Raw genomic sequence first — 26,966 nt, 5'->3', positions numbered from 1 at the left:
CATTCCATTATGCTTTTGAGGTCAACCAAACACAATAAAATTATACCTAGACTCTCTGGTTAATTAGACTCTTTCTATGACCCTGGTGATGATAAAGTTCCTAGAAGCTTCATGTATCATCTCCCTAATACAATACAATAAAAATTTATTTTATAGTACAATAAATATACCACTACTATGTTCCAGGTATTATGCAAAGTGCTGAGGCTACAAATAGGAAAAAGGAAAACAAACTCTGTTCTGAAGGAGCTAATACTCTAATGGGGATAAGATATCACACAAAGGGAACTGAAAAGAATGGGTAGAGGCGCACAGAGTATTCCTCATTGGGCATAATGAGAATACAGTTGAAATAAATCAGGGCATCTGGTAAGAAATTAAGACCTTGTTGAGCTTCTGGGCATCATTAATGGGAGACTGGGAGGAGATTTTTGCTTCTCTCTTTAGCCCTCCAATTAGAAGGACAGAGAAAATTGAGGGTTCTGATGAGTGTGAGAACCAAAGTGTAAGTAATCTCCTGGTGATGAAAATGAGGATGATGATGGAGCTGAAACCAAGCAATGAAGTTGGAAGGGAATGAACTCTTGCTTGAGCTTCTGGACCCTCATTAAAGAGAGGCTTTGGGAGAAGTTTTTTGCTTTGCTCTTCATCCTTCTAATGAGAGAGACAGGAGGTGCTAATAAGGTATAAGGCTCCATATAAAAATATAAACAGTTTAACTTTGTTTAGTCCCTTATAATATCTCACTAATGTTTAACTTTTTATGCTTCTCTTTGCTCCTGAATTTGTATGATCTATTTCCTCCTTATTTCTAGTGTTTTTATCAGGAATGCTTAGAAGTCCTCTATTTCATTAAAAAATCCATTTTTCCTCCAGTAGAATCATACTCAATTGTACTAGGTAAGTTATTAGTTGATTAAACTTTGCCTTCTGGAATATCATATTCCAAGATTTTCACTCCTTTATAATAATAATAATAATAATAATATAATATAATATTATAATAATAAACTGTCAGTTTATTGACTCTGACTTCTTGGTATTTAAAATCTTTTTTTTTCTGGCTCCTGGCAGCAATTTCCTTGACTTTGGAGCTCTGAGTTTTGGTTACAAAATTAGATTCTTTTAATTTCTTCTTTTCTCCTTGATCTAAGACATCTGGATAGCTTTAGGATTTTTTGAAATATGGCTAGACTTTTTTTTTAAACCCTTATCTTCTGTCTTAGAATCAATACTGTGTAGTGATTCTAAGGCAGAAGAGTGGTAAGGGCTAAGCAATGGGGGGTTAAGTGACTTGCCCAGGGTCACACAGCTAGGAAGTGTCTGAGGTCAGATTTGAACCTAGGACCTCCCATTTGTAGGCCTGACTCTCAATCCACTGAGCCACCCAGCTGCCCCCATGACTAGGCTTTTTTGAGGTAACTTTCAGGTAGTCCTAATGATTACTACATTATTTCTCCCTGAACTATTTTGACTTTGTTTTGATATTTCTCTGTATTTCATGGATTCATTTGGCCAATTCTAATTTTCAAGGAGTTTACTTCAGTAAAGTTTTTTTCTCTTTATCCAAACTATTAATTCTCTTTTTATATTTTTCTTCCCTCATTCTTATCTCTTTTTCCAGCATCTCCTCTTTTGCTCTTATTTGGTTTTTAAAATATTTTTAGCTCCCTCTTTAACTCTTTTAACTCCTTTAGGAATTTTTGTTAGACTTGGGTTCAAGCTATAGTTTTATTTGGGACTTTGCTTGTAGAGTTTTTCCAAGTAATTCCCTTCTTCTGGATTTGTTTTGAACTCCTCTGTCACTATAAAAGCTCTTTATGGTGGAATTCTTTTTTGTTCACTCATTCTTCCAGCATACTTCTTGACTTTGGACCTTATGGTGGTTCTGGACTCTGTATACTGTAGGAACTACTGGACTGAATTTTACTTATGAGGCCATTTATTTTCTTATGCTTCTTTGACTGCTCTGGTTGTGGGCCTGCAAGCTTTTAGTGCCTTCTAGGGTGATGTGATGAATGCTCTACTGCTCTTAGTTGTGCAAGTTCTTGATCTAGGTTTGGATCTATTGGATTTTTTTTTTCTGGTTGAGAGTTTTAGAAGACTGCTGTTTGCTTCAACCACTATTGACCCAGTGGAAGGATTTGTAGTTTTAGAGCTTCCCTTTGACCTGTGATTCTGTGCTCTGCTCTTGGGATCAGTGCCAAACACCTATTGTTTGCTTCTCAGAACTTGATCCATGCAGTGCCCAATATTTACAGTTGCACCTCTTTGCTCTGGATCCATGACCCAGAAATGGTTGAGTGACAGAACTACCAGGTGACTCCTACTCCTACTCCTGCAACAACCAGTGCTTGCTCAGGGATATCCTGGGATATTTTTTTTTTTATTTGCCCCTTTGCTTCCTGTTCTAATTTTCTTCTTTAGTCTTCTTTTCATCTCTGGCTCCCCACTGACACTATTGGCCCAATCCTGGCCTGATCCCTGCCCAGCATTCACAGATTTTGTTTCCCAGAGCCACCTTGGGCTGGAAAAATGACTTACTGAGACTTCTCCTTAGCTTTTCCAATCAAAATTCAATTTGGTGGCTTCTCTACATCTTTGTTGAGGAGGTATAGGAGGTGAGCAGGAATATGATTCTTCCTCCCACTCCACCATCTTGGCTCTGCCTCCAAATGACCTTTTCTCAATTCTTCTCTTCTAAGACCTTATACTTTGTGCATTTACTGTAGCAATATACACTGTGCTCCCCACAATTATGCCTAGAGTCTTCTTTTCTCTTAACTTGTTCCTTTGATGATCTCATCTCAGCATAAATTCAGCTATCATTGTTTCTCCCAAATCTACATGCCCAACTTTAACCTCTTTCCTTAAAACATCAATAGAATTCATTTTGTCTCACCACTGTAAAGTAATTCTTCTTCCTCCCTATTAATGTTGAATGAACTGCCCTTCTCCTATTAGCCTAAGTTCATATAGTTGGAGTCTTTATTGATTCTTCTCTTTCCTTTACTCCTAACATCAAGTCAATTTGTCAGGATTATGGATTCTGTGGCCAAATTATCTCTCAAATCCATCAATTTCTTCCTGGTATTCTCTTCAAATCCTTGTTTATTTTTCAAGGTTTAGATCAGAATTAATAGAATTCTATTTAATATTTTAATTAATTAATTAAAATGAGTGTTAAATGTAATATTCTAATTAATATAATAATTATTATAATAAACAGTTAGCATTTCAAAGCACTTACTATGTGCCAGGCACTGTGTTAATCACTTTACACATGCTATCTCATTTGATTCTTAAGCAATATTGAGAGGTATAGCTAACACCTATGGTTCCAAGAAGCTGTAGCAGTCTCACTCTGGTAAACCACCTTAGCAGGAGGACTAAGCCAGGCTGCTAATAACCAACATGCCTCAAATCTGTCAATGAGTTGGGGGGAGGGGGAGGGAGGAGCATGTCAAAATGTTCCCTATGAAAGAAGGGCAGATGAGAATAATTTGTTCCAATAGCCACGAAGGTGGTGGAGGTAGGTGCCATGGAGTGCTTAGAGCATAGAGTGCTTCGTCATCAAAGAAACCAAGGTCAACCACTACATCCCAAGCTATCATCAGTTATCTTGACTTTGGTCTTGCCCCTGGAATTCAGTGACTCTGGAAGAGAGAATGAGGCTCATGATTTTGCACAATTCTGCCTCACTTAAATGCAATTCATGTATGAGTCAAAAGATATCACCAGTGATGTCATTTTGGTTCTCTTTAAGTATGAAGAACAACAAGTGACCAATTATTATCCTTGTTTTAAAGATGAGGCAACTGAGGCAAATGAAGCTTAAGTGACTCCCAGAATCACACAACATTCTTTCTGAGAAACTACCTGTTGTTTTTATCTTTTCCTTATTCAAATCACCTTGAAAAACTTCAATCCTTTACTCCCAATATAAATAAAATATATTTTATTTTACTATTAATAAAATATAAACTTCTACAAAGTATCAGATTATTCTTACAGGTAAGAGGAAGATATAGGAATTATAGATACATCAGATAATTGGATGGCTATAGAACTGGTTGGATGACTGGGCTCAAAGAATAATTCAGAATCAACATGCCAGGAGGTTTCCACTGGAGTAATCCAGAGTTTGGTGCTTGGCCATGTGCTGCTCAATAACCCCACCCATAAAGGCTCAGAGAGCATGCTCATAAAACTTGCATATGATGTGGGAAGCATAGCTCACACACTGGGTGTGGACTAAGTAAGGATCTCAAGGAAGTGGGCAGGTTAGAATATTATGCTAAATCTAATGAAATGAAATTCAATAGGGCTAAATGTAGAGTTTTGCCCAGGTACAAAAATCATCTCCACAATGACAAGATAGGGAGTAATTATTTCAAAAAGAATTTGGTTTTAGTAGACTGCAAGCTCAAGACACCAAAAAAGTTAATGAAGGAAGAGAAGGGAATAAGCATTTCTATAGTGCCTACCATGTTTCAGATATAGTACTAAGCATTTTTTTTATAAATAGTATCTCCTCATAACAACCTTGAAATATAGATGCTATAACTGAGGCAAACAATATTTAAGTGATTTCCCCATAGTCACACAGCAGTTAAATGATGGAGGCTGCATTTGAACTCAGATCTTCCTAACTCCAGACTTAGTACCCTTTAAGAAGATGAAGAGGAAGTTCACTTCCAGAGAAAAGAGGGTGATAATCTCATTGCATTTTTCCATTGTCAGACTTTACCTAGAGTATTGTGCTCAGTTTAAGGACACTGATATGCTGGAGAGAGACTAGAGAAGGGCAAACAGGACAGTGAAGGGCCTTAAATTCAAGATATATTAGTCTGTGTAGTGGGGTTCATCCTTCCACTTTATCTCTATGACTGCCAGGGTCTATCACAGTTTATTACATCTGGTAGACAAAATACATGTTTTGGAAATGAATCAATGAATGAAAGAAGTTTAATCTGCCATCAACTTACCCCTGCTTCTGGGGTGACATCAGGCTGCCCCTTCGTGGAGACATTGGTCTGATTAGACTGGCCTGTACTGTTCACCATGGCAACAATGGCAATGCTCAGACTCAAATTTTGTGAGGTAGTTACAAATAGACAGAAGTGTATGATGATGGCCAGGCCATATCTTACTGACCAGAACCCTGGAACTGGAGAACAAATAAAGAGTCATTACGCCCATTCTATAGGACTAAAATATGTCAGTGAGTCCTACACAGGATCATTGCCTTTCTACTTAATCTATAGTTTGTCAAAGACTTTTAGACAGAATAGTGCAAAAGGAATAAAAATGGTACTGGTTGGAAGGTCAAGCATTGGACTGAAATAGACCTAAGGTAGGACTCTCACCTCTCAACCAACCCAACCCTGCTGGTTTTTCCTCTATATTTTTTTCACCTTGTAGCTATGAATCTAGGGAAACTGTGTCCACTCTCTTCTCAGAGACATTCACCCATCACTATTCCCATAACTACTATCAAAATGGAGTTGGCACACATATACACACACCATAAAGAAAGAGAGACAATGCATAGATGCATCATCAGAAAGTGAATTTGAATCTGGATACAAAATAGACATCCCACCCCTTCCCCTCATACTCACAAAATTCTTTTCTTGGTTGCCAGTCCTAGAAGTGTTCCAAGTTTTCTCCCATTACATTTATTGTTATATATTTATAGCACCTGGAGCATCTTCCTCCACTTCACAGGGAGTAAATATCTTAGGGAATGGTTACTCCAATTTTAGAGAACCCCATGTATGCTGTGAGTCCACAACCCTAAAACTATAGCTTATTAGTCCTACAAGTGTACATTTCTTTTAAGAGTCAGATAGAGTACACAATTCATATAAAATCAAAGGCATTGATGGAATGGCATGGTATAATTAGAAAAGTAGCAACAAAATATTCTCCCATAAACATGGAGTGTGATGTCCCTAAAATAAACACAAGAAAAATAATGGACACATATAGATTAAAAATGGAGAGGCATACACATGGGGAGCATGTTTGACAAGGGTGTGCACATGAAGGAATATATATGTATATGCCTAAAATATGTGGTCAAAAAACATGTGTGTCCAGGGCAGACACATAGAAAGCCAATTCATATATCCAATGCTACAGAGATACTAATGTTTTTTTTAAAAAATCTTTACTATCCATCTTAGATTCAATACTATGTATTGCTCCCAAGGCAGAAAAGGGCTAGGCAATGGGGGACAAATGACTTGTCCAGGATAACACAGCTAGGGGATATCTGAGGCCAGATTTGAACCCAAAACCTTCTGTCTCTAAGCCTGGCCCTCAATCCACCAAGCCACCTAGCTTCCCCCAACACAATATATTTTCACATTGGTGTGCAGCTCCTACTGACACTGGTCTCACCACCTTCGTTCTTTTCGTCACTGCTGAACATATCCTGGTGTTCTTGTAGTCTCCAAGGGATGCTGCTGCCCTCTCTCAACAGGATATTGTTTTGCCAAATGTTGTTCTATTATTGGATTCTGGCTGCTCTCTATTGATTTAGTCTATACTACCTACAGCTTCTGGATCAGCTGAAATCCTTGGCTGAGATGCTGCCATGCTCTTTATCCAGATCTTGTAGGGGGAAAAAAACAATATGAAATGCTTTGTCTTGGGACTGTAATAAATTTCCATTATTTTATCCTTTAGAGTCTAGATTTGGAGCCTTTGCATTTCTCAAGCTAGAGATGCTTCAACACAAACACAAAGCTCTTTAGGGCAAAGAACAAGGTTGTGTCAGCTATCTAATGCCCTTAGGTTTCTTCTTTTCTTTAGAAAACTCTTCCTGGTAAAGCCTTTGGTCCCCTAGGTTAGAAACTTCATCTTAGCTAGCTCTGAGAGTGGGGAAGTTACTTAACATCTCATATTTGTAAAGTGCTTTGAGATTTGCAAAGTGCTATATATTTGCTTTCATCATCATCAACATCATCACATTAATTGTTACTGTTAATGGCCCAAGAGCTCAGGAGATTTAGAATTCCCCAGTTCTGAAACTGGAAATCTTTCCCTTTCACACATACAGATGACGGGGTATCAAAAATGTATGAGAGCAAGCTTCTTCAAGTGACTGAAAGGAGAGAAAGATTCTGGGAAGACGCCATCATGTAGAGAAGTGGACATTTGTTTTATATTCTTATCCTCAACCTATTACATTAGATACTTCAGGAAACTTCCACTTGGATGAGATCTGGAACTCTCTCTTGGTTGGATGAGATCTGGAACTCTCTCTTGGTTGAGCTGGGTTATCTCACTCCCAACGAGAGAACTCATTTGCTCTGTGTGTTGTCTTGTACATATTCTCATATATATTTTTTCTCTGATTTCTGTTTTACTATCAACTTGGATAAAATTTTTTTTGTCTAAATTTTGTGTATGTTCATTATAGTCTTGGAATTTGGTGGGAAGGAGGTCAGACTTTGAATATAAAGCTTAGGATTGCTCTTCCCCATTAAGAAATGACAAAGAGTAATTTAGCTTGAACCTGAAAATTGTGTGAATATAAAAATAGCTTGAGTATTTGGGTATTTCATAAGCTACTGTCTTTGCCTTTGCCTTTAGAATTACTTTTAGAGTTTACTTCCTCCTAATGTCTTGTTAGGTTATATAATAGTAATAACTAGCATTAACCCATATTTTAAAGATGAGGAAACTGAGACTAAGATTAAGTGACTTGGCCAGGATCACACAGCCAGTGAGTGCCTTAGGAATGATTTGAACTCAGCTCTTCCTGATTCTAAGTACAGCATGATATTCATTGTGCCACCTACTTACCATATGCATGGCTCCTAACTTTACCCAGAATGTATTTCAAGGACTATGTCTTATTCTCCTTTATGTTGCCCCACAGTGTCCATCCTTTTTTCTTTGCCTTATTAGGCATTCAATAAAAAATTACTTTTTTGAAAATGAGGAACACAGATTCAAACAATTTCAGAAATCAGAGGCATTTTTGGGCTTTAGTCCATCACATGCTTGACCAGTAACCCCCCAGACAACACCCAGGACCCGTGATCATCTAAGTTTTTCTTGAATATTTCAAATGATAAGGGATCCATTTCCTTCTTGCCCAGAGAACAAACCAGGATTACAACAAACATAGAATTGTAGATTTAGAGATGGAAGAGATTGTGCAGTTCAGCACCCTCATTTTATGTGAGAAAACTGAAGATTCAGAGTTGATGTGGATTGCCCAGAGTTACCCAAAGTAAATGCCTGAAGTGGTATTTGAACCCAGATCTTCCTGACCTTAAGTGTAAAGTCCTGTGCACTACCTGATGGTTTATTTCCTATAATCCTTTATCCTCCACTAAATTAATTCTTTACCTTCTTGTCATATGATAAAGTTGCCTGAAAAACTCTAGTACCTGAGAAAGGTGCTTGCATTTAGAGAGTACACAGGACTGTGAGATTTATTCACTCATCCTATCAAAACAAGGTGAAAAACAAAAGTTCAGCATTCTATAACTTGGCAAAAGGCACTTTGAAATAGTGAAACAGGAATTTGAAGACAGAGAAAAGAGCAAATTTTGAAAGGGACAAAGAATAACAATAATAGTAGCTCACACTTACATAGTATATTTGAGTTTACCCTGTACTATCTTCACATTAACCTTGTGAGATAGGGAGGACAATATTTGCCCATGATCACACAGTCAGTAAGTGGTTACCTGGACCTTTAACTCAGGTCTTCTGATGCCAAGTGGAGTGCTGGGTCCATATTACCCTACTGACTCACAAAAAATGGAGCATATTCTCATGAATCACTTAATTTTCAGATTGGAATAGATAAAGCATGGAGGAGAATCCCCTCACATGTCAATCAGGTTATCCTGGTTCAAATGACTTCAAAGGGGAGGACACCTCGAATGCACACTGTCCCTCAGTTTGCTAGCTCAAGTAGTATAGAAATTTTCATTATCACCCTGAGCCAAAATTAATCCCTCTGTAATTTCCACCCAGGCTAATAATTCTATTCTCTGGGGGAAAATGGAATTCAGCTAATCCTTTCAAATATATGGTGGCATCTCTCACACACCCAAAATGCAGATTCCCTTATTTGGCATGATAGCCTTTTTAATTTGACTGAATTCCATATGGAATAATCCTTAGCCCTTTTATGTCCTCTTCATGTCCTTAGTGCAAAGATAAAAATTAATATACAATAACTAAATGTTATATTTTGTAAAGTTTATTAATAATAACTAAAGTAAAAAAAAAACTAGCTAACCCAGCCTGGTTGCGAGAGAAGAGAGAGAGGGAGAGAGTATATAAACAATAACATAAAGACACACTTAAATGAAAAGGGGAAAGGAATTTTGGGATGAGAAAAGAATTCTGGAAGATGAAGTCCAAGGTACAAAATTCTCTAACTGTACATTAGGTTCAGTGAGATAATTTCTAAAATGGGATTCCCATAACTGAACCCAACACTCAAATTTGACTAGGGTAGAGTAAATCAAGACCAGTGATTCCCAAAGTGGGTGCTACTGCCCCCTGGTGGGTGCTGCAGCAATCCAGGAAAGCGGTGATGGCCACAGGTGCATTCATCTTCCCTATTAAAATTTAAAAAAAATTAATTTCCAGGAGGCTAAGTAATATTTTTTCTGGAAAGGGGACGGTAGGCCAAAAAAGTTTGGGAACCACTGATCAAGACTATAAGTCTCCCAGATGTTTGACTGCTCATTGCTAATAGCCAGCGGTGAACTGCAACAGAGCTTTGGCCCAGGCTCCTGCAAACACCTTCAGCCCACATCCAGTTAAGAGGTCATTGTCCTAGAAGTGATTCAACAAATTCTGCCAGGTGGGATTTGTTTTCTCTGCTAAAAAAACAACAACCAAAAAAAAAAAAAAACAGACTGGGCTACCCTGGAGTGAATAGGACCAATGAACAAAATGCAAGCATCTGTCCTGTTTTGGTTAAATTTTTTAAGTCTAAAAGCCCTTAGAAAATATTGTTGTAAGGGGCAGCCAGGTGAATCAGTGGATAAAGAGCCAGGCTTGGACATGAGGGATCCTGGGTTCAAATTTGACTTCAGATACTTCTTAGCAGCATGATCACTTAATCACTTAACTCCAAGTGTCTAGCCCTTTCAGCTTTTCTGCCTTAGAATTGATTCATTTCACTAATAAGACAGAAAGTAAGAGCTTAATTAAAAAAGCAAAGAAAACATTGTTGTAAGCCAAGCCTCTGTTTTCTCAGAGAGGAATGGGCAAACTTATATAAGGACTTCATATAATCTTACTGAAAAAGAGAAGACTGAAAGTTAAAAATCTGTTTAAATATCAAACATTTCTATAGAATCACAGAGTAGGGAGGGACTTGGATAGAGGCATCATCTGTCCTGCACCCCACTTTGAGAAAAGACTATACTTATATCCTCTGAGGCTATAGCAAATCTCTGTCCCCATAACTTAAGAAACTCAACAAGAATAGGTCAACAAATAGGAGAAAAATGTAAAAGATCTGCAACAAAGTGTTTTCAGCCTCAAGAACAATGCAACTACCATTAATATAGTAATCATTCTGAATGTTCTTATAGGAGAAGTAGGAGTAGTACTAAAGAGAAAATGAGATTAAAAACAGCTGGATTAGACAAAGTATGTATAGAAAAAAATATGTGTTAGAGGACAGTTATGAGAACACTGAGAGATCACTAAAAAGGAAGAGAAGATACCAAAGATGAGGGGAAATCATAGGGGTTTTTTAACCCTAAACACAAAAATAGACTGAGAAATCATTGACAACTACCTACTTGTTAACACTTATATAGAAAATCTTTGTTTAAGAGTATTAGCAGGGAATTAAACAGGCTTCTGCAAGTACTATTCAATAATGCATCATATCTTTATCACTTTGAAATTGACTGAAAATGTAGAGATATAAAATCCAATTGTACTTATCGCTAGATAATTATGGAAAAAATTAATTAAGTAGAGCAAAACTTTACCTTATGGCTCTTTTTCAACATGACATTTATTGTAAACACACACATATACACAAACATGTGTGTGTGTGTCATCCTCAAAAGATATAACAATATCTAATCAGGGACCTAATCAAGGACCCTTTAATCAAGAACATCATGGGGGCAGCTAGGTGGCTCATTGGATTGAGAGCCAGACCTAGAAATGGGATGTTCTGGATTCAAATTGGGCCCAAGACACTTCCTAGTTGTGTGACCCTGGGCAAGTCACTTAACCTCAGTGGTTAGCCATTACCACTCTTCAGCCTTAGAACCAATTCATAGTATTGATTCTAAGATAGAAGGTAAGGTTTTTAAAAAAATCATGAACATCAGGTGAAGCACCAAACAAGTAGATGTATGCTCAGAAATGGTACTTGCTACTATGATGGAGGAGATCCAGGACAGAGCAAATCAATAAAGGTTTCTCTTGTGAGATTTGTGAAATCCTCTGGATGATCTTGGTGATGGATGGCATTGTTCTGTTCGCATCAACAAGTGTAATGTTTGCAGAACCTCCTGAAAGAGATCTGTAGCCACTTAAGAGGATCTGACCTGGGTATGCATATGGGAAATATCAAGCAGGAATGTCTTTTCCCCAAATTATGATATGCGTTGGTATGGAAAATCTATTGACCTTGGCCATCAGTATAGCTTATAAGAAGAGAAGATGGACTGATCACATGGTGAGGATGAAGAATAAGAGGTGAATTGCCCAAGTGCTCCCTTGGCAGCCTTACAATGCCAGGAAAATTTGAAGAAGGCCTCTAGAATGTTCAGTGACCGTCTTATAGTGAATTTAAAGAAGTACATTGGAAGGAACAACACCATTTGGACAGCCATCGATGGGTTATAATATTCAAAGTTCATATTCCCTTTGGAATATTCATTATTTTGAGAATCTTTAGAGCCTGGCATAGTGCCTATTATATAGAAGGCATTTACTAAATGGTTTTTGATTAGTTTGATTGATAATGTCAGATGATGATTATTTCTTTAGTGAACTCAGAGTTCCTTGTGCTATTCCTGGCCAATGTGGTTTTTTTTAATCTCAAAAGATTTCTGTTAATTACTCCTGACTTCACTCTCTGAGCATTTAAAGAAGATTCTTTCTGTTATTTAAAACAATATTAAACCCCCCTCTGGTTAATAAAGTTTTTAAAAGGTTATTTTAGTGGTAAAAAGAACAATAGAAAATGTTTTGGAACCTTGCCACCAGGATGGGAATTTTGTTTCTTTTGTGCTAGAGGTTATCATCATGGATGAGTTATATTTTTTGTTTAGGACAAAGTTCCACTGGAACACCTACTTGGATTACAGTCAATCTCTTTCTATTATCCCATCCCTCCAAAATCCTTTGCTTTTATTTTCTATTTTTTTCCTCTGTGGAAAGTTCTACCCAGGATTCTATATAGTGAATAGCCAGATGAGTGGCAGGTGAAATGGGCTGACTATTTAAGGAGATTTTTCTGCCTCAAAGTATATGAGGCTTAGCCTGAGTTGAGAGGAAGGAGAGATATGGGTCAAAAGCTTTACCTTAGCTCTTGTTTATTGGAAAAGGTCTTTCTCATCCAGATGGTTTTTTGATGTACCAACAATAGAGGAGAGTAGCATTTTATATATATTTTTTTAAATTCTGGAATTTTTTCTTTCACTCCTCTGTTTGTATATTGGATTTTAAATTGGATTTCATAGTTCATGAATGTTTACTCCATTTTAAACCATGCAGCTATTAAACTGGCCTTAATTATATTTGGATTAGAATTTGAGCTGTTATCTAAAGGGCCCAAATGAAGGTTATTTTTAACAATGCCTTGTGCTGTTCTTGCTCATCCTTCACTTTCAAAAAGGCCCAGTGACATCATGGAGTAATGTCTTAACTTGCAATGAATTCAATTTAAGTGAGGCAGAGTTGCACAAAGTCATCAGCCTCACTTCCAGAGTCATTAAAATCCAAGGCAAATGTCAAGATAATTGGCGATGACTCAAAATGATCTCGGCATCTTCAATGTTTGACCAAGCTCTAGGTGCTCTTCAGCACTCTCCAGCTGCCTTCGTGGTCCTTGAAACAAACTGTTCTAATCCACTCATTCCACCAGGAAAAGACTTCATATTCTTGAGATAGCCATTCCCCTAACTCCTCGACAGGTTTGAGGACCATCAGTTCCCCTCAATGGGATTTGGCCCAATTTTACCCAGAATGTGGCTACTGTATGTGCTACAGCTTCTTGGAGTCACAGGTGAGAGTTAGATGAAAGGTGAACACCAAAGTGGATCCACCCAAAAAGTGGATATGCAGCCCTGAAAAGGGATTGGCAAACCCTAACAGCAGAGGTGCTGTTCTCCCTGGGCACACACCCCATCCTGAAACTAGGCTAGTTGAGAATGTATTTACCTCCAGTAAACAATGGATGAAGAAGGATGGAGAACCTCATATATCTGCCTCCTGGATCTAATGATGAATATTTTGGTGATAGACATGTATAAAAGTCTAGCAATATCCTTCATAAAGCATTACAACATTATTCTACAGATAATAAAAGAGTATAGACGTTAACTTCCAGATCTCTAGCCATTTGCCTCTAATGACTATATTATAGAAGTACAAAGGCTGGCAATTTCTAACATCTGAAAATGTTCAGAGCATCAGAACGTGCCTGCTTTTCCAAGAGCTTACTAAAAAGAAACTCACAAGTGGGCTGGTCACTTGGTGATGAATTCTTTAGCCATGAAAACCTATGAAGCAATGAAAAAAAGTAAAAAGACTCTCAGTCTTATCTGTCTCCCTTTGCTTATAACATGAAGGTGGTAGAGTTGCAGAAAAGATGGAGCAGGGTACTAATAATCACATAGTTTTTAGAATATCCATAAACACGATCTATTCTATTCATACTCTAAATGTGAGAGTCTTTTCCAGTAATAAAAGAGTATAGATAATAAACTATCAGGGAAACAGAAGCATGCCAATCTTGCCATTTTTACTGAAAAGATAAGATGTTTGTTGACTAGATCATTCAAGAGATTCTACCACACTTAAATCAAGTGATAGGAGACAGATCCCTTAACCAAGTGGAAACAATCATCTAATCAGGCTCCATCATAGGCTTATACATATGGCAGAAGACAGGGAAGAACAATTCTATGAGGGACTTGACAAAAAAAAATCCTCCAAAGTAAATAAACACATTCTGTCTGCCTTGGTGAATTTAATACAAAAGTGGGCTTTGGAGACATTGTTGAAAGATATATTGGAAAATATCACTCAGGAGTCAGAATGAAAGTAAATTATTATAGACTATATAAACCCTCATACCCATATACCAGGAATAATTTCTTTAAGAACAAGACTGGTATGAGGTACTGGTCTTGACAAGTACCAAATTACATTATGAAAACAAAATTAATTATATTTTAGGTAATAAAAGACATTACTAATGTGAGCTTCACTCCTGAATCAATTGTCTGTCTGTCAATTTGTTAGAAGACCAAACTCAATATCAATTAGAGGAAAGAACAGAAGTGAAAATAGGCCAAGACAATTAAGAACCTGATATATTTAAACAAGTTGTTTTTGTCCCAAAGTAGGAAATGGATTAATGAACAAACATTGGCACAGATTGTCATAATTTCTTACAAATTTCAGTAAATATCAATAGAATAATTTACCACAAGGAGATGAAAAAAACCTTAAGCACCTCAATCAGAAAATAGTTTATATCTTTACCAAATAAGATTTATTTGAATGTAAATTCATCTATAAAATTTTTCAAAGGATGATGATAGAAGACATTATGAGTAGACTATCTCATAAGTCATAGAAGGAAGAAGATAAATTTGCAGAAAGCTTGATGAGAGATCTAACTAAGGTAAATCATTCACTTATATCAGATACTATATCCGCTTTCAGGAAACTTTCAAATCATGTTAATTTTCTAATTATTAATAATTTAAATTCAGTCAGACAAGAAATTCTGACAGGGGTTTATGCCCTAGACTTTTGCTTAAATCATTTCAAAAATCTTTTCTTAGGGGGGCAGCTGGGTAGCTCAGTGGATTGAGAGCCAAGCCTAGAGATGGGAGGTCCTAGGTTCAAATCCGGCCTCAGACACTTCCCAGCTGTGTGACCCTGGGCAAGTCACTTGACCCCCATTGCCTACCCTTACCACTCTTCCACCTATAAGTCAATACACAGAAGTTAAAGGGTTTAAAATAAAATAAAAAAATAAAAAAAATCTTTTCTTAGGGGGCAGCTGGGTGTCTCAGTGGATTGAGAGTCAGGCCCAGAGACAGGAGGTCCTGGGTTCAAATCTGCCCTCAGACACTTCCTAGCTGTGTGACCCTGGGCAAATGACTTGACCTCATTGCCTAGCCCTAACCACTCTTCTGTCTTAGAACCAATATACAGTACTGATTCTAAAATGGAAGGTAAGGGATTGTGGTTTTTTTTTATCTTTTCTTAAAAAAATAAGAGTTCCTAACGTCTCCCAGAAAGAAATTAACTATAGAAAATAGATGTGCAGGACAACAAAAATGAAAGAAACCCGTGTTCAGGCATACATTTGCCAACATCCGTGAGTTTCCTCATTTCTTACTCTTGAAAAGAATTACAGTTTCCAACTCTAAGCCATTTCTTTCATGCAACTGGGAATAGCAAGGTCTCTGAGGATGGAATATTTTGTTGGGAAGAGGGAGAGCAGCTTTTTGTTGCTTGAAGCTTCAGACCCTCTTCTTCCAACTGGTTTAGTCCAAGTTGGGAATGGTTACACACCAGCTGGGGCTGATTCTGGAGACCCGTATTGGTAGCAGTAACAGGAATGTAGAGAGCTAGAGCGGTGTAGGACTGGCAGAATGGGAAAGGGCACGATAGTGAAGACCAGAACAGATAGTGAAGTGATAGTGAAGACCAGACCAGAGTCAGACTATTAATGTGAAACCGTGTGTCAAGGACTGACCATGAGGTGGTTTCAGTCCTTGACATTTCCCTTATATTTTCCTGCTGAGCTAAACTTGGTGAGCTCTGAACCTACAACACTTCCTTTTATTCTTTCTCTCATTTACCAGTTGGGAAACTGTATAGGGAAAGAAGAGGTAATTAGATGAATCATTCTTTTTACCATTTTGCTACTCAAAAGCTCCTTTATAGTTTAAAAATATTTTTGCCATGCCACATAGCCATTATAATTAATTGTGTGTGTGTTTTTACAGATCATATGGCTACTAAAGTAGCTCTTATGAATATAAATCTTATGAATAAGGCTGGTCAAGTTGAGAGATTTCTTATTTGTGGGGTAGTATTTCTAGAGTAGATATTAGAGGTGCTGCTCTTTTAATAATTTCAAAACATTCTACAGAATACTAAATCTATATTCACTCAGAATCAAAGTTCCCTACAGAAAGCTGAGTTGGAACTTTTGGGTTAGGGCATAAGTAGGGAGGCAGAAGGTAGTATAAAAGTTGAACGTTTTATGCATTCTGGTGAGCAGAGGGAATACCGTGCACTTTTGGAAAGCCAGCACATATGCACCAAATATCCTTCATTCAAGTCACTTGGCTGGTGCCTTATGGTGGCACTACCTGGTGGTCAAATTATGTAACGTCCTCACTGGTTAATTCATTAACTGACAATCTGCTTTAATGTAGGTTGCAGAAAACAGGAATGAGCAGGTGTGGATCGTTATTGTTATACCAACTGTATACATAACCCATTTCTTCTGTCATCTTTTTCAAGACTTGTTTTTTACATCATAATAGTTTCCTGATAGAGCCTCTCCTATTAACCCTGTTTTAGAATAAAGAAAAGAAGTTATTCAGAAGTGACTATCTAAACAACTGAAACAGTACATGCAACATTTTGTCCCTCGGTTCGGTCCTCCTCTTTCCTCCAAAGAAAAGGCAAGTATGTTTTATCCACCAATCATTTGTTCCTTGGGACTAAGATTGATAATTGCATTGGTTATCAAACTTTCTAGTTTCTAAATATCTCCTAAATATGGTTGAGGACCACAAAAGGATTTTGTTTCTCTGAGAGATTTTTGTGGGTTATTTCTATAAATAAAAACTCTGTTAGAAACTAAAACATACAATTTAAAAATATTTATTAATTCATCTAAATAAGAATTCTAAATACATTAAATGTTAACATCAATAACATTTTTTTGTTTTTGTTTTAAACCCTTAACTTCTGTGTATTGGCTCATAGGTAGAAGAGTGGTAAGGGTGGGCAATGGGGGTCAAGTGACTTGCCCAGGGTCACACAGCTGGGAAGTATCTGAGACCAGATTTGAACATCAATAATATTTTAAAGAAAAATTACTATGTTTTCTAAAACAAAAATTTTTTCAAATCTCTTTATTGTCTGGATTAATAGAAGACAAATTCTCATACCAACTTCTGCCTTGAACCTGTTGTCATAAGTTGTTTTGGTTGAAGTACTTGGTTGAAGACTCTATCTATCCTAACACAGACGTATAATTAGAAAAAGGAAGAGTACTTTTTAGTCTTTTCAGATAATTGTAGTTATTCTTCTTTGATATTCTACCCAGCCTTAACAAATAGTTTTTTAAAGTTTAGTTGCAATGTGGAATTTGAAATTATATCAATAAACATTTTTCATTCTGTTACATTAAAATCCATTCCTAGTTCAGCTTTCTGGGGCCAAACAGAAGAAGACATCTCTCTTTTAGAAATCCTTCAAATATTTAAAGAGAGCTATCTTCTCTTCTTTTTTCTAGGCTAAACAATCCCAGACCTTTCCATTTCTCCTTAAGTGACATGGCCTAAAGACTCTTCCTTATCATCTGGGCCCCCCTCTGGATGGTTTCCCCTATGTCAAGTTGCTTAGAGCACCATCAAGTTAAATGACTCTCCCAGGGTCAAACAAACAACATGTGTCAGTCACAGGGAGGCCTTGGATGTAGGACTTCCTGGCTCCAAGCCAAATATCTATACACCATGCCTCATTTAGGTAAAAATAACAAATTTAATTATAATAGCTAATATTTATATCATTAATATTGTTTGCAAAGCTTGCAACATTCTTATTTCTTTTCACAAGAAACCATGCAAAATAGGTGGTACTGTTATCCCCATTTTACAGGTGTAGAAACTGCGACTGAGGAAACTCAGGCCACTGAGGTCCTTCTCAGTTCTCAAATTCTGTCACTGTGCACTTTTCTTAAACCTACTTTTTATCCTCAGTGTAATATGTAGTCCCTCCATCACTTGCTGTTCTCCCTTTCCATCACTCATTTTGGTCTCACTTTCCCTCCTTTGCCATCATGGATCCATGATTGATGCATTTAAATGTATATTATCAGATACCCATGGATCTATTGCCCTCTAGTCATCACCAGGCATGACAAACATCAACCATGGGTTACCCCCATTACTGCTTATTCTGCTGCACTTACTTGCTGCTGAAAGAAGTCATAAAATCATGCTAACTAGGTCCACCATTTATTTGTGTTAATCTTATCCCATCTGGGCTCTCACCTGACCATGGTCATCCTTTGATTTCTCCCTGATTATGTGAGGAGCAATCATATGTCCCAAAATCATTGTTAAGTCCCCTTTGTTTCTCAGAGCCCTCCCTCTCATTAAAGGACCTTGTCTCTTAAAGCAACGGTCGGCAACCTTTTTGGCCATGAGAGCCATAAATGCCTGTGGAAGGAGGAGGATGGAGGCAGAAGGCGCTGGAATATGGGGCAGGGGCTGAAGAGCCCCCTGGGGCACATCCTGGGGCTCTACCAGGACTGGCCGGTAGGGAGGTGGAGCCAGATATGGCTCGAGAGCCATACATTGCCGACCCCTGTCTTAAAGAGTCAAAGAGTCAAAGAGTCATAATTTCTAACCCTCCCTTATTAAAATTCTTCTATGCCATCTTACAGTTTCTACTTCTTCATTCCAATTATAGAGAAAGAGGATGTCCTCTCTCAGAACAAAGTCTAATCCTTTATTTATTCCCATGATCTTATCCAGTTGCAACTTCTCTGGGAACTTGTACCTTTTATTCATTCCCTATCTCTTTCTTACACTTATATTCTTTTATTGTGTACTAGTTCCCATTACCTACACATATCCCAATGTGTCTCCTATTGAAAAAAACAACAACAATAACAACTACAAAAATCCCTTTGTCTGACCCTGCTATCCCCTCAAGATGTCATCCTATATCTTGTTCTCTTTCACAGACAATCCTGTAGAAAAGGTTATCTATAACCACTGCCTTCATTTCTCATCCCCTCACGAGCTGACTTCCACCTCTATCAGATACACAACTGAAAATGATCTGCCAAATCCAAAGATCTATTGGTCCTGAATCTATTTGAATTTCATTGGCACCTGGGGGATTAGATAAAATCACCTTTGGAATGGCTAAAGGCGGGGAAAGGATCAGTTTGTCCAGATTCTCAAGGATAACACACAAACCTTTCAAGAAGTGCCGAGATAGTGCTTTTTGAGAGTACTGAGAACAGAGTTTTTTCTTTAACTAACAGTCACTGTGTGAAAGACTAAGCCTTTGGTAACTAAATTCAGAGAGAGTAAGACTGAACTTTTGTACAAATGAGCTTCTTCACTCGAAGAGAAGAGGCTTTAGGTTTGTTACCTAGAACAGAATATGGTTAGAGGATGAAATTTCTTACAAAGTAAAAACAAATATAAGATCGATATTAATTTTCAAGAAATTAGATGATGATCTAGGGAAGGAAACTGAGAAGTGACCATAAAGGTAGGAGAACCAAGAGAGAACAGTTTCAGGAAAATCCAGGGAGGAAAGAAAATAGAAGAGCTAGAAGTAGTCAATATTATTAAATGTCCCTTTCTCTAAGCATGATTGTTCTCTACAGCTCATTTCTAATACCCTTTCTCTCTTTTTACAGTCTCTCTCTAAGTGATCTCAAGAGACCCCTTTGATTCAAATATTAGCTCCGTGCAAATTATTCCAAACTCTGTAAATCTCGCCTAGTTATCTCCTTTCCTTCAGATCTACATCACCACCTGCCAACTGGATATTTCTCTTGTATGTCTCAGAGACATTCCAAATTCAACATGGTCAAAGCTTTTCTTCATAATCCCACCACCACTCCAAACATATGCTGAGGGCATCACTATCCTTCTAGTTACCCAGGTTCATGGAATCATTCATCCTTGACTTCCTTCTTCCTCAACCCTCTTCCCTATATCCAATGCTCAAATCTTGTCAACTATTCCTCCACAATATCTCTCATGCTTGTCTCTTCTCCATTCACAATGTCAACCTCTTAGCTAAGGTTCTTATAACTTCTCTCCTAGAATGTCCTACTAAGTTACTTTTCCAATTTACAGTTTCTTCTCTTTCTAATCCATCTTTCACCTGGTACTAAAATCATCTACCTAAGGGGTAGATCTGATTATTTTGGTCCCATGTTCAGAAATCTTCAAACTCCTCATTATAATACAATATGACTCCAAATTATCTTTCCAGATGGATTTTCTATTTCTCTATTTCCTCCTTATCTACCAACCTCCAAGACATCCCTCTTCCTCAATGAGTTCAGTATCTGGCTTACGGTCTCCCTCTCCATCCTAATTCTTGCCCTTATAATAAAGGACTTCAGCATACATATCAATGATCCACTCATATATACCAACTCCCAAGTCCCCCAGCCTACTCATCTCCTATGACTTGCTTCTCCACTCTGAGTTACACACAGGGATGACTATATTCATGATTTGGCTGTCACCCATAAGTGTTCTTCTTCCAAGTTCATAAACTCTGAAATTCATTTATCTGTCCATAATCTTTACCATTCCATCATTCCTGTTTTAAAAACCTCTCACTCTGTTCTTCGCCCTTACCATGACCCCCAATCTCTCCATTCTTCAGCATATTCCCACACTATCACCTCTATACTACCTATACCCCTTTGCCTTTCTCAAATCCTCAGTAAGCCAGTTCAACTCTCCACTACCCTTCACTCTCCAGTCTCTTGTCCCTTTACTTTGTCCCCAGTTATGCCTGGGTTACTATCAAATTTCTTTCCTCCTTCTCACATGCCATTCAATGGAGCTGAGGGAAATCACTGAATTGTGCTGAGAGGGTCCACTACAAGTTTATTCTATCTAATCTATAATCAAGCTCTCACTACAGCAAGGCAGTTATGCTATGTCTCTTTCATCAATTTTCTAACCCACCCCCCAAAGTAGCTGTTCCAAACCTTCTTCTCTCCTCAAACTGTTCATGAGATGTTCTCCTCCCGGCCTCTCTCCTGAAGCCTTTACCTCACGTAAAACTGAGGTCATTTGCTAAGTTCTCCCTCTTATCCCTTTATTCTATTCTCACAATACCTACCCATCTTCCCCAAACTGTCTTTGATGAAAAACTGACCTTTTTCCCCCCCAAAACGAATCATTTTATTGCTTTGCTTACGTACTCTATATTTTCCAGTAAAGCATTCCACTCTTATCTTTCTGTATCTACTGGTTACTTCTCTGCTGCTTCCAGGTATGTTTATGTCTCCCCCATTCTTAAAAAAAAATCTTAGCTTGAGCCTACTATCCCTGCTAGTTTTCATCCCATATCTCTCCTCCCCTTCTGCATTAAAATCCTTGAGAAAATAATTTACCATTTGTGTCACCATTTCCTCTCATCTTTCTCTCTTCCAAACCTTCTGCACTCCAATTTCTAACCTCATCAATGAGGAGAAAGCATGAGGGTGTAGATGGGTGGAAAGCAATCATTACCCTCTGTCTCAAGGAATTGGAGCCCTTAGAATTCCAGCATCTGGGACAGAGTCAGTCACATACTGAGCCAAAATAATCTAATGCCTGTTCCTCAGACTGAGCATCTCATCTCCTGTCTTTGTGCCTTTGTACTACCTATCACCCATGCCTAGAATATCTCCTCTCTCCTCATCTCTACCTCTTAGAACTCATAGTTTCCTCCAAGGGAGTCCAGGTATGCCATCTTCCACATATCGATTTCCTTGAGTTCTTCCTCCCACCAGTTTTAGTGTGTTCTCTATCCCCAAGATGCTTTGCATTTCTTTATCTGTTTTTATCTTGTAATCTGGAGTAAAAGATAGGCTTTTTGAGGAAAGGAAATATTTCCTCTTTATGTTTGGATCATCAGGATCTCAAAGATTTCCTGGCACATAGAAAATATTCAATAAATATTTGTTGAATTGATGCTGAAAACATGACACCGTTCCCTGAATTAAGTAGGTGTCCAATAAATTTACTGAATTGAATTCATGAACTTTAAACAGAGAGAGAGAGAGAATCTTTGCTATACATCACTTTCATGGCTTTACCTTTTTTGGGGGGCTTCTTTTCATCAAGTTGCATGTCCTGTAGATTAATACTCTCTTTGACAGTGGTATTCTCTTCTTCTAGGGGAGCCATTATGTTTTTTCTTTTTCCAAGAATTGGCTTTTACCTACTGAAAGAAGACCACCATTCATTATCAGTGTAATTAATAGAACTTTCTAATAATTGCATTCTACATCCCTGGATCTGTCATTAAGAATCCATGTCAACAGGCACCCTACCCTATAACTTGGTACCATTTCTGAAATATTTTGTTAACTCAATTTACTAACAGTAAATCATATGCATTTTACATCAGGCTTTAAATAGGAAAACTACTCACTAGAGGAATTCTGTTCAGAAAAAAGGGAAAAAAAAGTTTAGGTAGCCTCTTGCATGTGCGAGAATTGAAATTCAGTACTGAAACATACTCAAAGCAAAAGGATGCTCTATTGGGTTGGGTTGTTTTTTCTTAGTATGTCTCAGAAGATAAGAAATTTGAAAGTTAGGAAATATGTGACATACTTCAATGTAAAGAATATGGCTGAGAGAATAGCAGCAGATGGATACACAGCAGTGAGAGCAAACTGCAGCCTGTGGGCCCAATGAGGCCCCCTGAAATGTTCTATCCAGCAGCCCGACATTATTCCTAAACTGATGAATACAATGAGTAGGATATGATACAATGAAACTTCAAAAGAGTTGCTTTAGAAACAGACTGGCAGATGAGCATTTCCTTTAGTCCCCTCTTTAAAAAGTTTGCCCATCACTGATATAGGGGAAATGAATAAGCATTTCCTCCCCTTCCCCCAAGTGCCAAGCACTGTGCTAAACAAATGATAAAGATGAGCTCATTTGATCCTCATCTTAACATTGCCTGGTAGGTGCTATTATTATCTCCATATTGTAGTCAAAGAAACGGAGACAAAGAAAAGTTAAATGATTGCCCAGGGTCATATACCTGGTGTTATGCCCCGAGAAGTATCCCAATAAATGAGTCTTGAACCAACAATGCAATATGCAAAGGGACTTTATTGTCTAGCTCGAGTTAGGGTCTCCCACCTAAAGTTGGTGAGGGACCCCTAGCTGTGCTTGGGCTTGAGTTTTTATGGAGTAGTAGTCAGGAGGGGACAGGGTAGAGGAATGTCTTTAGGTTGTGAAATCCTGCAGATAAGGGGAATGTCCTAAGGTATTCTTGTAGATAAGGAGAATATCTGCAGGGAGAAGATCCTGGGGAGAAGGGGAAGGTCTGCAAGGTAGATAAGGTCAGTCCTGGGAGACTGGAGGTCTGTAAGGTTTGGGATTCCAGTGGATAATTCTATTTCACCATAATGTCATATAAGGGTTGGGCCCATAATGTCATACAGGGGTCGGGATTTTTAATTCTGACTCTTTCTAGGTTCCACACTGGTAAGCATCTGGGGTCATATTTGAATTCAGAGCTTCCTGATTCCAGGTCAGGATCCATTGTGCCACTTAAATGTTTATCAGAAATGTGGAGATATTTTCACTTCATCCTTGAGAAATATTCCTTTGTTTGGTTCTGGGCATTTTCTTTCCCTTTTCTGGAATGGTCTCTCTCCTCATCTCTGCCTATTGGCTTATCTGGTTTACTTTATTTCTCAACAAAAATCATACTTTCTATAGGAAACCATTACCAACCTCCCTCAATTCTAGAGCCTGTCTAGTCTGCTCTTCCCTATTTCCTATTCTTATGGCGAAAACCAGGGGAGTTAACTTAAATACTATATGTGGGTTCAGAAGGGTGAGTAGGAGACAGGAATGACAAAAGATGGGGACTTGACAAGTTAGAAATACTGGGTTTAACTGCTAAGGAAAATGTCTGTTGACAGAAGTGACAGTTAGACCTAACCGTCACCCTGCACCATCTAGTCTAGGGGCTTATGGAAACTAGCAAGTAAAGGACAAGAGTTTGTAACAAATTTAATTAAGGGAACTCTGGTAAAGGATGGGAATAGGGGTTTCTACACTTCCAGACTAAGGGCAAACCACAGGGTCAGGGGAGGGACTTATCTACACTGAACTAAACGTAAAGCAGGACAGGGCTCAGAGAATAGCAGGGCTGAAGTGGGCATCCTCACAGCAGAGTCCAGACTCACTCCAGTGATGTTGCAGCTCCTCCAGGACCACTAGCTGTACTCTCTCAGGTGGGTAGATTCTGGGAGCTGACCCAGCCTAAATTAACCTGCAACTCAGACTGGGATTAATAGTCTCTACCAAAATCTCCCACAAGTAGATGTCAGTCTTCCTTCAGGATCCCAGGGAATCAGGGTACAAACTCCACTTCCTCTGAGGTCTCCCAGGGTCAGTTACAACTTGTCCCAACCACCATGGAGTCTGTCTCAGAGAGAGAGAGCTACACTTCCTCCTTCCTCATTCCATTTGGAATTCTCAAGCCCTTCCTGCTAGGTCTCCTAAATAACAATTAAGTAATCCTCCTCACAACACTACTTATCCTGTTTATAACATCTTTGTACATATTAGCTTGCTATAATAATCTCAATTATTATAATTATATCATATTATAATTCTAAATATATAAATATTATTATAAACATGTAAATATTATTACATAAATTATATATTATTCATATAATATACTACATGAATAATATATAAATATTATTATAAATATAAGATATTATATATAATTATAATAATTATAGTTATAATATATTATAATATCATTATTATAATAACAATTATAATAATAATCTCAAGNGATAGATAGATAGATAGATAGATAGATAGATAGATAGATAGATAGATGGATGGATGGAAGGACAGACAGACAGACAGGCAGGTAGACAGACAGATAGACAGATGGACCAACAGATAGATGTATGGATGGACAGACAGATATATGTATACATACATACACACATACATACATACATACATACACACATACATACATACTAATGTGAAAAATAGTATGCTTTGATCAGCATCCTGACCCCGACAGTTCTTTCTCTGGAGGTGGATGGTATTCTTTGTCATAAGAAGGCAGAACTTCTTAATAAAAAGATGTCTAAATGTCGAACTGGCTACATTTTGAGCTTGCCTTTTTTGTTTTGTTTTTTTGTTTTTTTGTTCCCTACCATTGGAAGAGTTCACACAGAGGTGGGATAGTCATCTATAGGAATGGTGTTGGAAGGAATGTCTAAGAGGTTAGAGTCGCACGAATCTTAGTGTACAATTTAAATTCTAAATATTATTATCATTAATTATTTGGCCATGTGAAAGTAATTCTGAGCCTCAATTTTCTTATTTATAAATTGGGGATACTATTTGAATATTTATGTCACAAAGTTATTTGGGGTATCAAATTATATTATATGTTCTTTGTAGGCATCCCTCGATAATGATATTCATGGTATTAGAACTAATATTAATGGGGGCAGTTTGATGTAGCAGTTAGAGAGCTAGCCTCAAAGGCAAGAAGATGTGGTTTCAATTATTGTCCCTAATATATATTTACTGAATGACCCAAGATAAGTCACTCAACCTCTCAGTGTCCTAGGCAAATCTCTGAGAACAAATGTTGAGAGGAGAAAAGGAGAGAAGAGGAGAGGAGAAGAAAGCAAAGGAGATGAGAGGAGAAGAGAGTAAAGGAGAGGAGAGAAGAGAGTAAAGAAGAGGAGAAGAGAGAAGGGGAGAGGAGAGGAAAAGAGGGGAGAGGAAAGAAAAGGAGAGGAGAGGAGGGAGAGGAGAGAAGAGAAGAAAGAAGAGGAGAGATTGATGTGAATTGGTAAAAAGGAGTTTTCTTACCTGGAAGTTTTTTACCAACAAAACCACAGGTTCAGGCCTTCTCCCTATCTCTAAGTGTTATAAATGACTCAGATATACCCATCAGATTTGAAGATAATACATTGGATGCCACTGGATTCAAAACGACCTTGTCAGAGTAGACAGTTGGGTCAATTAGAACAATATACAAGTTTAATGAAGATAAGTGGTCAGTTACATGAAAAGAAAGCTATTCCCAAATACAAGATCAAAGAGATAAGATTACTCATAGTTCATTTGAAAAAAGGTTTAAATGGAATATAAAAACAACAGGAGTCAATAGGGTGCCATGGCATAGCTAGATATCACAGTAGAGAGCCAGACCTGAATTCTAGAGGACTTCAGTTCAAATCTGGCCTCACCCTTTGATTGGATTAAGAACAAGACCCAAGGCTCTTTGGCATAAGGAGAACCCCTCAAGACTTACTGGCTTCTGGGAAGATACTTGCCTCTTGTCCCATGTGACTCAATAGCTTCCAGAAGACTGGTCTGAGGTCAAGTCTGTCCAACCAGGGAGACCCAGAAAAAGTGAGATCACCAGGAGTATAAGTTAGGGATCAAGGAAGCAGCATATGCTTTCTTTTTGTCTTTTCTGGTGGTTCTTTTCCTAGGAACAGAGACACAAGGTGAGCTCAGAGCTCAGATTAGCTAGACACCCAGCCATGTGATTATGTGTATTTTCTTGAAATCTCCAACCTACTTCCACTATTTAATACATAATTATAAATTAGCATATAGCCTCCAAAGAATTTTCATCTTAACAAGTGCTTTCATCAGGTAGGAAGCTCCTAATGAGAAAAGTCTTGGCAGAAATGCAGATCGACAGTTGTTATGCAATTTCCAGTCTTAAGAGTTGTCTAC

At 37.9% G+C, this 26,966-nt stretch overlaps 1 protein-coding gene across 1 annotated transcript in view; it reads right to left on the bottom strand.

Moving 5' to 3' along the window:
* The window catches only part of LOC123240754 (sodium-dependent phosphate transport protein 3-like), a 44,740-nt gene extending 18,088 nt beyond the window's left edge, over positions 1–26,652 (bottom strand). The window contains exons 1-3 of the mRNA XM_044668465.1: positions 26,555–26,652; positions 22,301–22,428; positions 4,989–5,170 (exon numbers count right to left, since the gene is read on the bottom strand). Coding sequence (XP_044524400.1) covers positions 4,989–5,170; positions 22,301–22,391 — 273 coding nt within the window. The 5' untranslated portion in view covers positions 22,392–22,428; positions 26,555–26,652. The remainder of the gene's footprint in view (positions 1–4,988; positions 5,171–22,300; positions 22,429–26,554) is intronic.
* Between the last annotated feature and the right edge of the window lie 314 nt (positions 26,653–26,966).

Source organism: Gracilinanus agilis, chromosome 3 (genome assembly GCF_016433145.1).
Source record: "Gracilinanus agilis isolate LMUSP501 chromosome 3, AgileGrace, whole genome shotgun sequence".
NCBI lineage: Eukaryota > Metazoa > Chordata > Mammalia > Didelphimorphia > Didelphidae > Gracilinanus > Gracilinanus agilis.
This window is presented reverse-complemented; position numbering and strand designations above follow the sequence as displayed.